Genomic DNA, 14,271 nt, shown 5'->3' with positions numbered 1-14,271 from the left:
ATGCTCATATATAGTCACTCCTCCCCCCCTCCCCCATCTCAAACACAAGTAGTTGACATGTTTGCCAGTTTATCGAGAAATTCTATCACATTTCTCAAACAGGAAACTTAAAAACAAACATAGTTTGAGGCTCATCTAGGAAGTTAGCAACACCTGTACTGTATCAGAAAAGAGACCACTTGTAAGCCTGTCCTGTTTCCAAGGGGCCAGGAGAGAGAACAGGGACTTGGTTCTCCCCAGAGCAACCACAGGGTCTCTAACAACTGTTATTAGAGACCTGCTGAAAGAAAGTTTGTGTTGCGGTGGGCACACACGCTGTAGTGACTAAGATCTGTGTTTCTTTGCGGACAGTTACACCATTATATGAATACTGTGATGTTTCAGTGGCTTACAGTCAGCACAAACACACCGTAGCTGTCTTTATTTCAGCATGGGTTCATGGCAGAATCTGTGTATTCTGCTGGTAGCCTTTCCACGACTTGTTGTTTATTCCCCCCCTCAGTATGCACCACAAGCACCTGTTGGCACAGGACCTAGTGCTGGGTAGCCGATCTTTCAAACAATTGCAGTTCTGGTAGCTGTTGATGCTCAAATGATAAAGCTCACAGTTTGTGGGCTGCTGGGTGGCTGGTATGCAAAAAGAGATCAGTATCTTCTCCGAAATTAGAATAATCTCATTTCAGTCGGCAATCCATGCAAACCCCAAACACAGATTAAGCAAGCAGCAACTTTCTCTTGTGTGCACTGTGGTTTTTCTTCACCAGTGTCCCATCTGACCTAAAGCATGGCTCTCCTAAATATTTATATAGCTGCTGTCACATCTAGCTTAACCCTGCCCCTGGATGACCCCGTGGCAGGACAAGGGGGTACCATGACCCAGAGCAGGGCAGGAGGGACTGGGAAGGAGCATAGCACCACAGGGAGGCAGCAGGCCTCGCTCCTTGTGGGAGACAGACAGCATCTCTCTGCTGGATCTGGAGGCAGCCCTCCTCACACCACCAGGACAGGGTTTAAAGTTTCCCTTCCCAGTGCAATACCCAGTTCAGGACATTTCTTCAGAGCTATCTGGCACAAACCACAGGATGCCTGTGGTGCAGGGTCACTACCTACGAAGCCCTTGCATTACTAGGCCACAACTTCCCCTCATGGTCAGCTGTCAGGATGTGGGAGGGCACCCAGACAGCTGAGAGAACGAGAGGCAGAATTTATTTTTTAAGAAGCTAGAAGCACTATTTAGTGATATGAGAGGTGAGAAAGGGGACACACCACCAGCTGCCTTCAAAGCTGATGGAGAACTGGGGAACACAGCACCCATCAGTGCTCCCCACTTCTCAAGGCAAAGACGCTTTGCCTCCCCTTACAGGAACAGCTGATACTTTATATTAAACCTCAGGCTGGGACCAGCATGACAGACAACTGAAAATTAACAAAAAATCATTTTTTTATTTTATTTTTTCTTTCCTTGTTACAAAATTATACATAAATCAACTCCAGCTTGATTCCCTGATACTTTTGAAGAAGGATGTAGAAAGCAAAGCATAGAAGTTGTGTTATACCATGTTGACAAACATAATCTTCTTAAAGCGCTGTTTTCCCACTCGCTGCCAAACAAAATTTGTATTTCCAATTTCAGGACAATTTTTCACCTATTTCAGAAGTAAAATGAAAGTGAACTACCTATGCCTGGTCATATCCAATACCAGAAGAAAACACAGCAACCCCTGCCTCTAAAAAATGAGCAGTGGTTTTGCCAATTACTTTGACTAGAAATTAAGTTAGCCTGAACAACCAGCCACAGAGAAGAGGAGGCCTTGTGACTGCAATCACAAGACCGGGGATCAGAAGGCAGGTTTGGGCTGGCAGGGTTCCCCACAGGCTGCTGCCCCACCAACCCAGCACGGCAGGGAGGTGGCTGCGGGCCTGCAGCAGGAGATCGCCGCCGCTCCAAGTCTCTAGGGGTACCAACCTACTCCCTGGTAGCAGCAAAATCTTCCCTGAGAGAGCAAGGCAGCTGGTGTGGGGTTGCTGTTTGAAATACTGGATCAGATGCAGCTTTGAGCATTTACATCACAAGTCTGTATTATTTTCTTCTGTTCTCCACAAAACATAGGCGCAGGGAGTTCTGTTGCTTTCTAATAGATCCAAGTGATATTTCTGGCAAAATCAGGCAAGACTTTTTGTCATGTATAAAGTGGAAGCAGTATACCACAGGATGATTACAAAGAACAAGAAAGCTCTTTAACTTAATAGCATTACCCAGGCTCATAGTGAGAAAAGGGTGACCAGTACACATGCAGCAGAAGAGATAAACAAGGGGAAAGATGGTAAGACTGGTAACTCACGCAAGACTTCAAAGACAGAACTGAATATTTTCTAGATATCCAAGCTTTAAATGTGAGTAACACAGGAAGAAAAATTAACACAGAGACAGGGTCTTCATACAGCTACTCAGAGATACAGAAGCTCACACATTTTAAGGAGACAGCGTCTACTGCTCCATGTCATCATGGACAATGCTCAGAAACTCCATGCATTTCTACCAGAAAGAGTTTTTGTTCCTGCAAATACAGATTTTCTGATATTTTTTTCTGATTCCAGAAAACAAAAATAAAGACCTTAGACCAAGTCTGTGTTTGGATTACGCATGACTCCACTGAACTGATTTCAATACTTGACGGAACATGATAGATGTTTGTAACGATTTGCCTCACGGTTTTGCAGGATTCTGGTCATCAGAAGCCGAGTGGTTTTCTGGAAGCAGCTCTTACAGTTCTGGTTACAGCTATCGATTAAGGGAGGTTGGTGAGCCCGCTGCAAGGGGTGTTGGCCACAAGAGCTAAGCGCTCACTTGTCGATAAATTGGAGTTTGGCCTGAACACTGTTGTCAGCTGCTGTGCAGATCACCCAGTAAGTATTTTATCGCTTCTGAAGAGAGGCCTCCCTGGAGGAGATAATTCACCCTCTCATTACACAATCAGCTGTGGGCTGTGCTCGGGCTGATCCAGCAGGCCAGCCTAATCCCAGCCCGGGGCACAAGGGTTCCCCAGGCCCTGTTGATCCAGCCCTGCGCTGTCAGCACATGCCTGGGAAAGGAAGGAGTCAGCTTGTCCCCACACCCAGCAAAACTGCAGCACTGCTCTCGCCGTCACGTGCCCTAAAAGCATAACTCTCAGACACAGACGTGCCCGGCGCTCGCGGGGTGACGCACTGCGTTTTGCCCTTTTGGTGGTCTGGCTTCCTGTTTTGTCCCTAAATGGGAAAATTTCTCCCTCTTTCAACAACCTGGCATGATTTATTACTCCAGCACGGGGAGAGGAAAAGGAGACTGACAGCTCAAATGAGAAGAAAACAGGAGATATGTGAAAGAGAAAGGACAAGGCAAAGATCTTAAATTTAAACCTAGTAAAAGAAAAAGAAAACTTAAATGTTTACTCTTGGCTCTGCTCAAGTTATGCTGGGAAAAAACAAAGCCAAATGAGGACACCAGCCTTCTCTCACATGTACACGCACAGCTGCTAATCAGCTACACAACTCTAGCAGGCAGCTTCATTGCTTTTGGCCTTTTGCCTCTCCCACCCTTCAGCTGTGTGTCAGTTTAGATTAAAAACTTGGTGGGAAGAGAGATTTTCTTGCTTTTTGGTTTACAGGACACCCAGCAAAATGGGGCTACACAGTTTGTTCAAATACCTGGCGATACTGCAACTGAAATAACATTTCTTAATTATTCCTAATGGGCTTCCAGTGACCACAGGCTTCCTTCTGAAATGCTCTGTTATAGTATGAGAGATGTGATCAAACCTTGCAACAGTGCCGAATCAGAAAACACAGGTCCTCCCCCCACTTCTTCCTGTGACTAGCAAGTTACAGCAGAAGGGCAGCAGTATTTGTTTTCAAACATTGCATAACGGCATTTAGCTTCTATATAAACACAAACAGAAGTTTCTTTCAAATACAAGAGTTTTATTATAAGTCTCCAAAAGCCAATGCAATTTTATATAACAGCTGATATTTTCAGTATATATTTTCTATTAAAAAATAAAAGCCTCAAAACAAACAACAACAAAAACTGTCAGCCAATGCTTCGTGCTTGAACAGAGGAAAGCAAACTGCAATGTTAGTAAACATGGCTGAACAGAAGGAATGTTAAAAGGGCTGTTGAGAAAAAACTTGCATTCACATTTCTTGCATTGCTGTGATATTATGGCAAAAGATTTTGGTATGCAATTGGACATAAGCATACCTAGCAAAACTAGACACCTATGTATGCAGCAATAAACTATTTAAAGAGCTGCATGGGCAGACACTTCTGGGATTTTCCATAACTTATCAGACTCACACATTGATGTATTAGAGAGAGAAGTAGCAGCATTCCTTCACAAGTTTGAAAAAACACCTACTTTGAAGCCACTTTTATTTCACTTGACTTTTGGACTGTAAGCAAAAACAAATGTGTTCCAAGAAATACACTACGGCCTAATGACCAGCTGTAAGGTGTTCTCGACATCTCCTCTCAGCATGAAGTTCCCAGACATGCTAAGCTGCTTTGAGGATCTAATCAGGATGTATTTTAAACATGTTTATATCACTGCATGCATGCTATGCAGGAAGCTTTCATTAGTAGTTGAAAGAAATCAACTTAATGATTAAAGTCAGAACTTAGTCAGAATAGTTCCACTGCAGCTCCTGAGACCGCTACTGATGGTAAACACATAAAATACTAGCTGCAACAGCTTCAGAGGGTCCCCTGTGGCACCTGAGGAGAGCACTCCCAGACCCCTCATGCTCTGGGGAAACACACATTAACACAGACAAATAGCTCTGAAACACAAAGTTAATTCCAGGTGAATATTCAAAGTGTATCAGACATCATTAAGCATGTGGACAACCTTTACCATGCCGGAAAACACACTATTCCTTACTCAGATCTGAGCCTAACCACAATCTTTCCTCTGAGACCCTCACAAAGCCAGCCTCCCCAGGAAACATCTTCTGAATGTGGCTAGGGAAGGCAAACAGCTCACTCTTTGACTTTACCCCATCTTTGAACACTTCTTCACAAGTGAGAATGGCTGCAGAGAGTAGAGTGACAGGAATCAGAGCTACAGCATCACATCTGACAACACACTTGGATTTCTAAGACATCTGCTTCCCAGCATCACTCTATTGGGAAAGGTTTCACTGAGAAGTAGGCTTTGGGTCTCCTGGAGGAGGTGAGAATTTTAAGTGAACAAAATAAAGAAGCAACGTTTAAAAAGAAGCTAGTATGTTTTATATGAATGCCTGCCTTCATGGTTTCTTTGGCCCTTGACTCAGAAAGATTGGTGGCATCTCTTCTATAGACACTAGCATGGTAAAAACAAGAACTACTGTAGAAATGGAGTTTCAACACCACAGAAAAACAAATAGTTATGCAAATTAGCATGAAAAAAGGAATAAAGTACTGTCATGTTCCCTGTGAACACAAGTGAAGATGCATCCTCCGAGGCCCCTAAAATAACAAAATTAACCCATCCATGGATCTCCAACAAGTGGCCAACACTTCTCCTCCCTAAAGGCTGTGTTCCTAGTCTGCATCAGAGGAGACTCATTGAAGGTTACCTAGGTTCAATTTTGTGAATAAAACCTTCAGGAACTGAATTTTGTGTCTCATTATTTCCTTCCTTCCATATGCTTTATGTACCCCTGCACTTACCTGAAATGTCACTCATGATTTCAACTTTCAACAGAGGGGGATGAAAAATATTTTATCACAGTCCTTCAGAATATTTTGAAAATTGCTTTCCTGCATGGATCGGGTAGGGCATTAATAGGCTTATTTAATTTTTTGAAATTGATTAAACATTAGCAAAAAATAAAACCAACATATTGAAGATAAATGAAGTTCCATTTTGCTTAGCATTCACAGATAGGATGAGCAAATGACTGTTTTTAAAGAGAAAAGGAATAGCTTCCTGCATGACAGTTGATTTCACATGGGAATTCAAAGAATGATCACTTCATTTATAAGTGGAATAATTTCTTACAAGACCTTTAGAACGGGCCCAGTCTATGAAGCAGGAGCACACAGAAACCTAATGCAAAACCTTGTTTCTTCCTAAGTATAACTAAAACAGTTCATGTGCACAACAAGATGAAAGCAAGCAATGACTGCAGAGCTTAATCACTGTATAAAATGGCCATCCACCAAGCATGTAACACAGTGCCCAAATCACATATTTAGGTGTGAGTGAATATAAGACCCCATTAGCAAACATCAGTAACTCTAATTTGGATAGGACAGTCTAGGCAGAACATTTTATTACTAAGACATGCACATTAGGATCTTTTAAAATAATACATCTTGTGGTAAATGTAACTATGGCTATCAGAAGGAATATAAAACCAAAGAAAGTCCTCAAAAACTCTTGGAAACAACTATTTTGGAACATAGTCATACAGAGCTTTACTTACCCATAGTCTTCTAGGAAGAACTCAGAAGCTTTGCATGTGCATACACATAAGGTACATTTGCTTTGTCTTTGGAAAGGAAGAACTCTGAAGAGATACAACACTTTCCCCAACATACCCATTGGCTACTTTATAATAATACTTTTAGAGAAAACAACAAAATTCCTCAGAAGATAGAGAACATGGAATAGGAGCACAAAAATAGGAGCACAAAAATGGATTTAAAGCAAGTATTGAAGAGTAATGAGTTTTAAAATTCTACCAGTGTGCTTAAATGCAACTTACACAAAGTTTAATGTTTAGTGTCATGTAAGGCAACCTTGGGTGAAGGTGTTACTTACGATGACTGTGTAAATATTAGTTATCTACACGACCTGATTTACCCTAACCCCTTCTAATGATTCCCCTCAGAAGAGGGGATGTTCTGCTAGAACAGTCAGCAAGTTTTAATGCTTACAGATAGCTGTTTTATCACATTTTATTTCTAAAATGTCATAGGCTGATGCCTCTTTTGTAAGCTATGTTCCCATTCATGCGCATACATCCTTAAAGTTATTTCCTTTTCATTTCCTATCTGCTCATAAACAATATCTTATTTTCCCAGCAACTTTTAGTAACCTTGGCCTTTGGAACCAAATACCTTTCCTCACTGCCCCCCCCTTTTTTTTTGCAGCAGCAGCAGCGCCAAGTACTAGCAAGCTTCATTTAGGGTATCACCAGGTATTTTGTCTTCTTATTTGCACAAAGATAGAAAACCAGTCATACCTTACAACCTGCGTTAAAAATTGTTGGGAGAGACAGGTTTCTGTCCACTCACAGTTCTGTGGTAGCAAGAATGAGTATCATCTAGTGCATGTGGAGCTTACGCACTCACTTCCTTGGCAGCAGTTTGATCTTGCCTCCTGAATGTACAGACCACTGACATTTCCTTCTAAACCTAATCCTTATGGGGACCACCAGTTGATTTCCTTCTTCCTTTGTTTCCTCCACAGCATCCACCAAGCAGCGTGGATGCTCTCCATAACAGGCATAGCAAGTCAGCCTAATAGCTCCGTTCTAACCGGTATTTCTGCTCTGTGGCTTGCTAAGTAGCCACTGGGCTAAAGGAGGCTCTTCCTTTTAAAAAAATGTTTGCAGAGAGATTCAGACTGAAAGAATTCATCTTTAAGAAGTACATACACACACTCACAGCTGAACAGTAAAGTTTTGGTTATTCTAGATTCCTGATTTTTTTTTCTTACAAGAAAGATTTACGAACTGCTAGCCTAAGACTTACTGCTTCCACAGTAAGGAAACTCAGCCTCCATACCTTGTAGTTTATGTTCCCTTGTGTGCGTGGCTATCAGACTCAGGAGAAATACTGCACATGAAAATCTGTGGCGCCATAAACCACAAACCAGCACTGGCTGTGCCAGTATCCTTCCCCTCCTGCATAAATACAAGAGGGGGTAACACCCAAAATCCAAGGCAAGACTTCCCCCAGCAGATGTTTTTGGTATTGCTAATTTATCTTGTCAGTACAGGAACTACCAGTACCCAATGCATACCTAAACAACACTATCTAACAACAGCTGGTAGCCATGTTTCAACATTACATATCTGCACAGGAAAGAAACCCTCTGAGGGGAGGTACAGGGCATAATTTAAGTCACAGTGCCATCAAGCAGACCCAAGGTCTAATTAGGAGTGGCTAACTCCAGTTTCCACAGGACAAGAGTTGTGACAAGAGTTGTTCCCCTCTCTGCCCCCCCTTTCCCTCACTAAAGCTGTGGTAGAGGTAGGAGAAAAAGTAGAACACACCACAAGCCAGCAACAACCTTTCTCTTTGAACAGGGTGTTTGCTTTGAGCCTTCGTGCTGTACCCTGTAATGCTCTGGAGACAACTGCCCAGTGTGGTACTTCAGGGCAGGGTGAGAAAACACTGGGGCTAGAACTTGCTTAGCTGCAATACCATAACTAGATGCCACATGCAGGACATGAAAATACTCAAGATCTTTGCTATAAAGTATTAAAAGCCACAGAGACAGTATTGCCCCTAGGTCACAGGACTGAACCAACACTCACTCAAAACCAAATTGCAGGAGAGCAAGCAGTTTCAAGGAATGAGGATCAGAGTTTTCAGTCACTTTTTACTGTTTTAAAGGCATTTTTTCCTGCTGTCCCTTGCAAATTTGTATCACAAATACTATGTTCCATTTTATAACAGCTTTTAGCCATTCCCAAACACAGTTACAAAAACACAACTGATAAAAAGACTTCAATTATGATTAAGAATGCCTAACAGATGAGATTCAAGTGGAAAAAAACAGACCAAAAAGCCAAGTCACCTGTACACACTAGCTTAAGTGTTTATTTAAAAAGTAAACTGTTGGGCACATTGAAATTTTTTTTAAAAAAAGAAAAATACATAGAATCTATTAGATTAAGCAGTTGAAAGGCAGCAAATATTACAAGCTGTTTACATACCAACATATACATTAATTTCAAACAAGTGGCACATCACCAGCATGTAAAACAGACTTCAAGAGTTAAAAAAATCAAGTTGAGTTTTGAAGAATATGAGTCTACCACATAAAGGAACATGGGTTTGGTCATTCAGTTTTAAATCCCCTTTTGCACTGAAATGTTCAGTCTTCAAATTATACAAGTGGATAACTAGCAGCTGTTGCTATGCCACAGTGGTTCTTCCTGTCTTTGGCCATGTAGATATATCCTTTGTCACCCCACTTCTCACCCCAGCTGGAATCAGAAGTAAAATGTTTATTTTCATATTCAGAAAGACTTATATATCATTCTCCCCCTGCCCTCCCGAAGTGTTTATACTGAAGACTGCTGCCTTCTGCCTTCAGATAAATTGAAACAGCTGGAACAAAATCGCTTTCCAGCAAAAAAAAGCATGTTACAGAATAATCACCCCAAGCTCACAGAAACAGCACTGCTGACCTCTTGCTGTGGGGAGAACTCATAGTGCAAACCTGGATTACAGGTACTTGAAGCTCAGACACTGCTCCTAGACAACTATAAGGGAGGACCAATACCACAAGCAGCATGAGGGCGGTGCCCCACTAATATGGAGAGCATGAGGCACCCATGTGATGTGCCCTTCAGCATTAATATGTTGTTTTCCCTGCAGACCAGGAGGGTAACTCCATCTTTAAAGTTCAAATGCTACCCTATTTCACACAAGTGAGCAGTCCCACTGCTTCTGAAATTCCATTACCTCTGCCACAACCTGTTTTTCCTTCTGCTCCCCATGCAACCCCAACATCTCCTAGCCCTATGAGCTGCTTCAGTACCAAGCTCTCTCAAATTAACTGAAAATGCAGAAGACTGAGATTACTGCCTGGGACTTGCTGTTAAACAGCCAGCAGCCTGAGCTGGCTTTTAACTTTTGCTATGCAATGCCCTGAGAACAATCTCCAAACTTTCTCTATGCAGATTTCAACTGTCGTTGCTTCCCCTTCCCCCTTATCCCAGGAGAGGAACTACTCTCCTTTCTCTGCCACCCCCAAAAAGCACCAGGCACAAAGAAAAAAGTCTTACCTGTTCTTAACAATCCAGTATTTCTTCCCATCTACATCTTCACCCTCAAAACCATAACCTACAACCAGAACACCATGGTCCAAGTCTTCACTGCTACAGTCTGGTTCATAATAGATACCTGAGGGGGTACAAACTTCAGATGTAAATACGCTCTCCTGCAGGAAACCCTTCTTCCCCACCAGAACCCTTGTTTCAAACTGTGTTGCACAGCTTCTTGAGATAGTCAGAATGGAGTGACAAGTGAAATGCATCACTGGGAGGAACTAAGGAACAAGTACAAATATGAGAATTACCAAGTGTGGGAACCTGGACTAGAATTAAGAGGACTCTTGATGGTGTCCTACATCAGTTTTCTCTGCTCATTAAACTGAAGGGTAATGAATAATAAGTATTCAAAAAGTTCTCTGCATGCAAATCACTAACAAATCCCTACCTGACTGATAAAACTGGAATGAAGAGTGGCCTGCATCAATAGCAACAGACACTGGACCCACAGCTGCTACTGCTTTCATGAGAGCTCTTTCATGTCCTTGGGGGATGTCAACAAAGCCAGTGTCATTAGCAGCATTGTACTCTGCCTTGTAGCGACAATCTTCATCATCCTGAAAAGAAGTTGTAGTTATTACATAGTTCTCTAGTTCACACAGAAGTGAACACAGGAACTACCATACATTCCAGAAATCCATTGCCTTGAAAGCAAAAGACTGAAAAGGATCTGGTTGTTCCAGCAGTGCTTTGAAAGGAGAAGACCAGAAGGAAAACAGAAAAGCTGCTCTTGAATTTCTCAAAAAATACAGAAAAAGTAAAATGCAAAGGGCAGTAGGGCCCATTAGGAAAGCTTTACTGGGATGCAGAGGACCATCACATCCTGGAACACTGCATTCTTTGGTAGGCAGGACAAATCTCTTTTCAGAGAGGATGAAAACCAGAATGCATTAATAGGCAATGGAAGAGAGCCAAGTATTCATTAATTACAAAGCAGTCCAGAAACTGCTCATTGAGCAAGCACTTAAATCCACCATTTTAGTCTGAGTTTGGAAAACTGTACAGAATGACTTGGAAGTTACTCATTAATATTATATGGACTTATAGCATTCCTTATTTTGGGCTGCTTCTTTGCCTTTGTTTTTTAAACACACAGACTGAACCATGTGTACCACAGGCACTTACTTAGAAGAGAGCCTTGATTTGGAAGTTTGGGCATTTGACATCAGAATAAGAGTTTGTGTGTCCCTGCTCTACTCGTGTGGTAAGTTAGAGCTCTCTAGAGCTCTTTAGTTGCCTCTCCAATGAAAGGAACACGGACACATGCCTCAGATATTTACTTTTTGTACTCAACAAGTTAAGCACTTCCTATGATCAACTGCAATCTCTGGAAGAGCCAAGTTTACAAAAAAGACAATTACAAGGACACAAGTAGACAGGAATTCAAATCCAATGATCTGTGTTATTCAGTGAATGGCACTGCTACTGCACATTCAGTCAACAAAAAACTGCAAAGCAAGACACTCTCTAGGGAGCATTACTCCAAGTGTTTTGTAAAAGCCCAAAGCTTAGACTCACATGACACCATTTAGTACTGCTCTTTTGTCCTTTCATGCCTGTTGAGCTTTTGGTAGATCATTAGACATATTTAGAAGTCTGCCCATTATCTGTATTTATGCGCATGTAGTCCAGAAGGAGAATATAAGACACTGCCAACAACCACTTAAGACTCATACCTGTTCAAGAATTACTTGGTCTACAGATAGCAATCCTGTAATATAGCTTAGTTATGAGAAGTAGAATCGCACCCCTACTATTAAGCAGCAGTTTTGACAGGAGCCAGGTCTTGGTTTTGTATGTCAACCAAGACAAAGCATGGCATCTGATAGGAGGGCAGCAATGAGTGGGAGGAATAAAAATATTTGCTCTAGTTTTTCCAACTGGTCTGGTAAGATTGTGACCTCAAAGAACAACGCAGTATGTGATTCTTACTGAACCTGGGGCTAGTAGACATTTTAGTTTTCTTTGGGAAGATGCAAGAGGAAAAGCAGATGCACTGATGGTGACTTAAGCATTTTCCTTTCTAGGGATGAGTTTCCCAACACATACAATTTGTTCATACAAAAGATGCAACACATGCAGAAAGTTCAATTACCTTTGCAGTGTATGGGTAGGATTCCTCTGAATCAATTCCCCCATTATCCTGCACGTACTGGAAAGCCTGGTCCATGAGACCACCATTGCAACCTTGATTTCCTTCAGGTCGGGAGCAGTCCACCAGATTCTGTTCACTCAATGAAACAAGTTTGCCAGTTTTTCTGAAGTGTTGTCCTTCCAGAGCTCCTGTTGTGCTGAAAGCCCAGCAAGAGCCACACTGACCCTGAAGCAAGAAGTGAAATCACAAGTTACAATTTTGACAGATTAGGCAATTACAGTTCCCATATCACCATTTCATTTTAGATAATGAAAAAAGCAAAAGTCACAAGTCCAACTTGTTTCAAGCTCCCACTGCATTCAAGCAAAGACACTAAATTTCAGTTCTTAAGATATTTAACACAGGACACCTGAACAGTTCTAATGGAGTACAGAAATTTTCCTGAGATGAAGCTCAAGTCTAGTGTGCTCACACTAGACTTCACAAGTCAAAAGCATTTTTCCTGTAGGGAAATGTAGGCAGCATTCAGAAAACTGGTTAAGAATTGACCATCATAGAATACCTGGTCTTTAACTGGAGTTACATATCCTTTCTCTCTCCAGTCTACAGACCGCGGTGCTTCAAGGAAGCTGGGCTCAAGAAACTGGGATCCTCTGGACTTCCTTCCTGACTTCTTGTGTTTATAGCCATTCATCAGCTGTCTGAACTCCTCAGTCGTCTGAAGAAAATTCAAGACATGCAGTCACCACCTATTACACACTGTTGTTTAGATCTGGATGTTTCATATCTCTGTACATACCATGTCACCGAACTGATTCATTCCCAACTTGTAGCTGTGTTTTCCTAATGAGTGATCCAGATTATGTAGTTCAATCATTTTCAGATTCTTCTCCCACACCACTCTTCTCCAGCTTTCCTCTGTCTGAGAAACCAGAAAACAATGTATTTCAGGGAGAAGGTTCAAATAAAATTTCACTTTAGCGATAGCTTTCTTTCTTATGCCTTGTATACTCAGGCAAATGTAGACCCCGCCAGCAAAGAGCCAGAACACTGTTTCAGAGATGGCCATTTCACCACCCTCACACTAGAAGGGTCCAGTTTAACTGTGCGGTTATATAAGCGAAGCAAAAGGAACTACGAAGAGGGGGATTATCTTCCACCAACGCAGACCGTGGCCAGTATTAAAACAAAGCAGTCATGACTCAGCTGACGGGGCCCGGCTGAGCGTGCTGTGTTAGCTGAGCTAAACACGTCGCAGCGGCTGTCCGCCAGGCACTCACCTCATGATAGTCCTTCCTGTGCCATGCCTTCCACAGCTGCCAGTGGCCATCCAAGTCGAGATCTGTTCTCGGCGCACCCAAGGCCAGCCCCAAGCACAGGGCCAGCAGGGCGAGACATACGTTCATGTCGGCAAACCTACGGGGAATTAAGCAACACCGGTCAGACGAAAACAACACGCACACGGGACGTGTTTTGCTTCATAGCCTCTGCCACCGAGATAGGAGGCTGCGAAAGGATGTGCTGGCCGGCATTGCCCTTAGTCCCCCTCCTCCTTTATAAACAGGCGGGGATAAAGGAGACGAGCGCGGAGCCCGGTGCCGAGCCCTTCCCCGGGGGGTCCCGGGGGCCGGCCGGGCGGCACACCCCGGGCCCGGGAGCCGTCCCGGCCCTTCCCTTCCCTCCCAGCCTCCCCGGGAGCCTGCGGAATGGCGGCTCCGTGCCGCGGGCCCACCCCGCCGGTAGGGGAGCGGTGCCCGCGGGACCCCCGCCGCTCGCAGCGCCGCCTCCGGGCCTCCCCCCTTCCCCCCGTCTGTCCCCACTCACCTCGCTCGTCCCCGGCGCCACCCTCCCCCGCTCCCTGCCCAGCAGTGCTCGGCCTGGGGCGGCCCCGCGGCCCCTCTTATAGCCGCCGCGGCCGTGCCCGCCCCGCCGCCACGATTGGAGGCCGGGCCAAGACGGGCCGGGCCGGGCCGGGCCCTCCGCACCGCCCGGAGGGGCACGGGCAGAGACCGAGGGGCCGAGCCGAGGCCGAGCCGGGGCCGGGGGGTGGGACTCTGGGGGGAATCCGGGCGACCCCGCGGCTCACATGCCGGGCCTGCTGCCTCGCCGCCGAGGAGGCTCAGCTGGGGCTGCCCGAGGCG

The 14,271-nt window shown here is 43.9% G+C and overlaps 1 protein-coding gene across 1 annotated transcript; it reads right to left on the bottom strand.

Annotated features, from left to right (window-relative positions):
• Positions 1 to 8,770: 8,770 nt before the first annotated feature.
• CTSL (cathepsin L) lies at positions 8,771 to 13,582 on the bottom strand. Its single transcript, XM_035310277.1, has 7 exons — positions 13,411 to 13,582; positions 12,930 to 13,052; positions 12,693 to 12,848; positions 12,131 to 12,355; positions 10,424 to 10,592; positions 9,991 to 10,108; positions 8,771 to 9,186 (listed from the first exon to the last, which is right to left on the bottom strand). The coding sequence occupies exons 1-7, from the start codon at positions 13,534 to 13,536 to the stop codon at positions 9,087 to 9,089; spliced, it is 1,017 nt and encodes a 338-aa protein (XP_035166168.1). The 5' UTR covers positions 13,537 to 13,582; the 3' UTR covers positions 8,771 to 9,086.
• Positions 13,583 to 14,271: the final 689 nt, after the last annotated feature.

The sequence above is a fragment of the Oxyura jamaicensis genome, chromosome Z, assembly GCF_011077185.1.
Source record: "Oxyura jamaicensis isolate SHBP4307 breed ruddy duck chromosome Z, BPBGC_Ojam_1.0, whole genome shotgun sequence".
Classification (NCBI taxonomy): domain Eukaryota; kingdom Metazoa; phylum Chordata; class Aves; order Anseriformes; family Anatidae; genus Oxyura; species Oxyura jamaicensis.
This window is presented reverse-complemented; position numbering and strand designations above follow the sequence as displayed.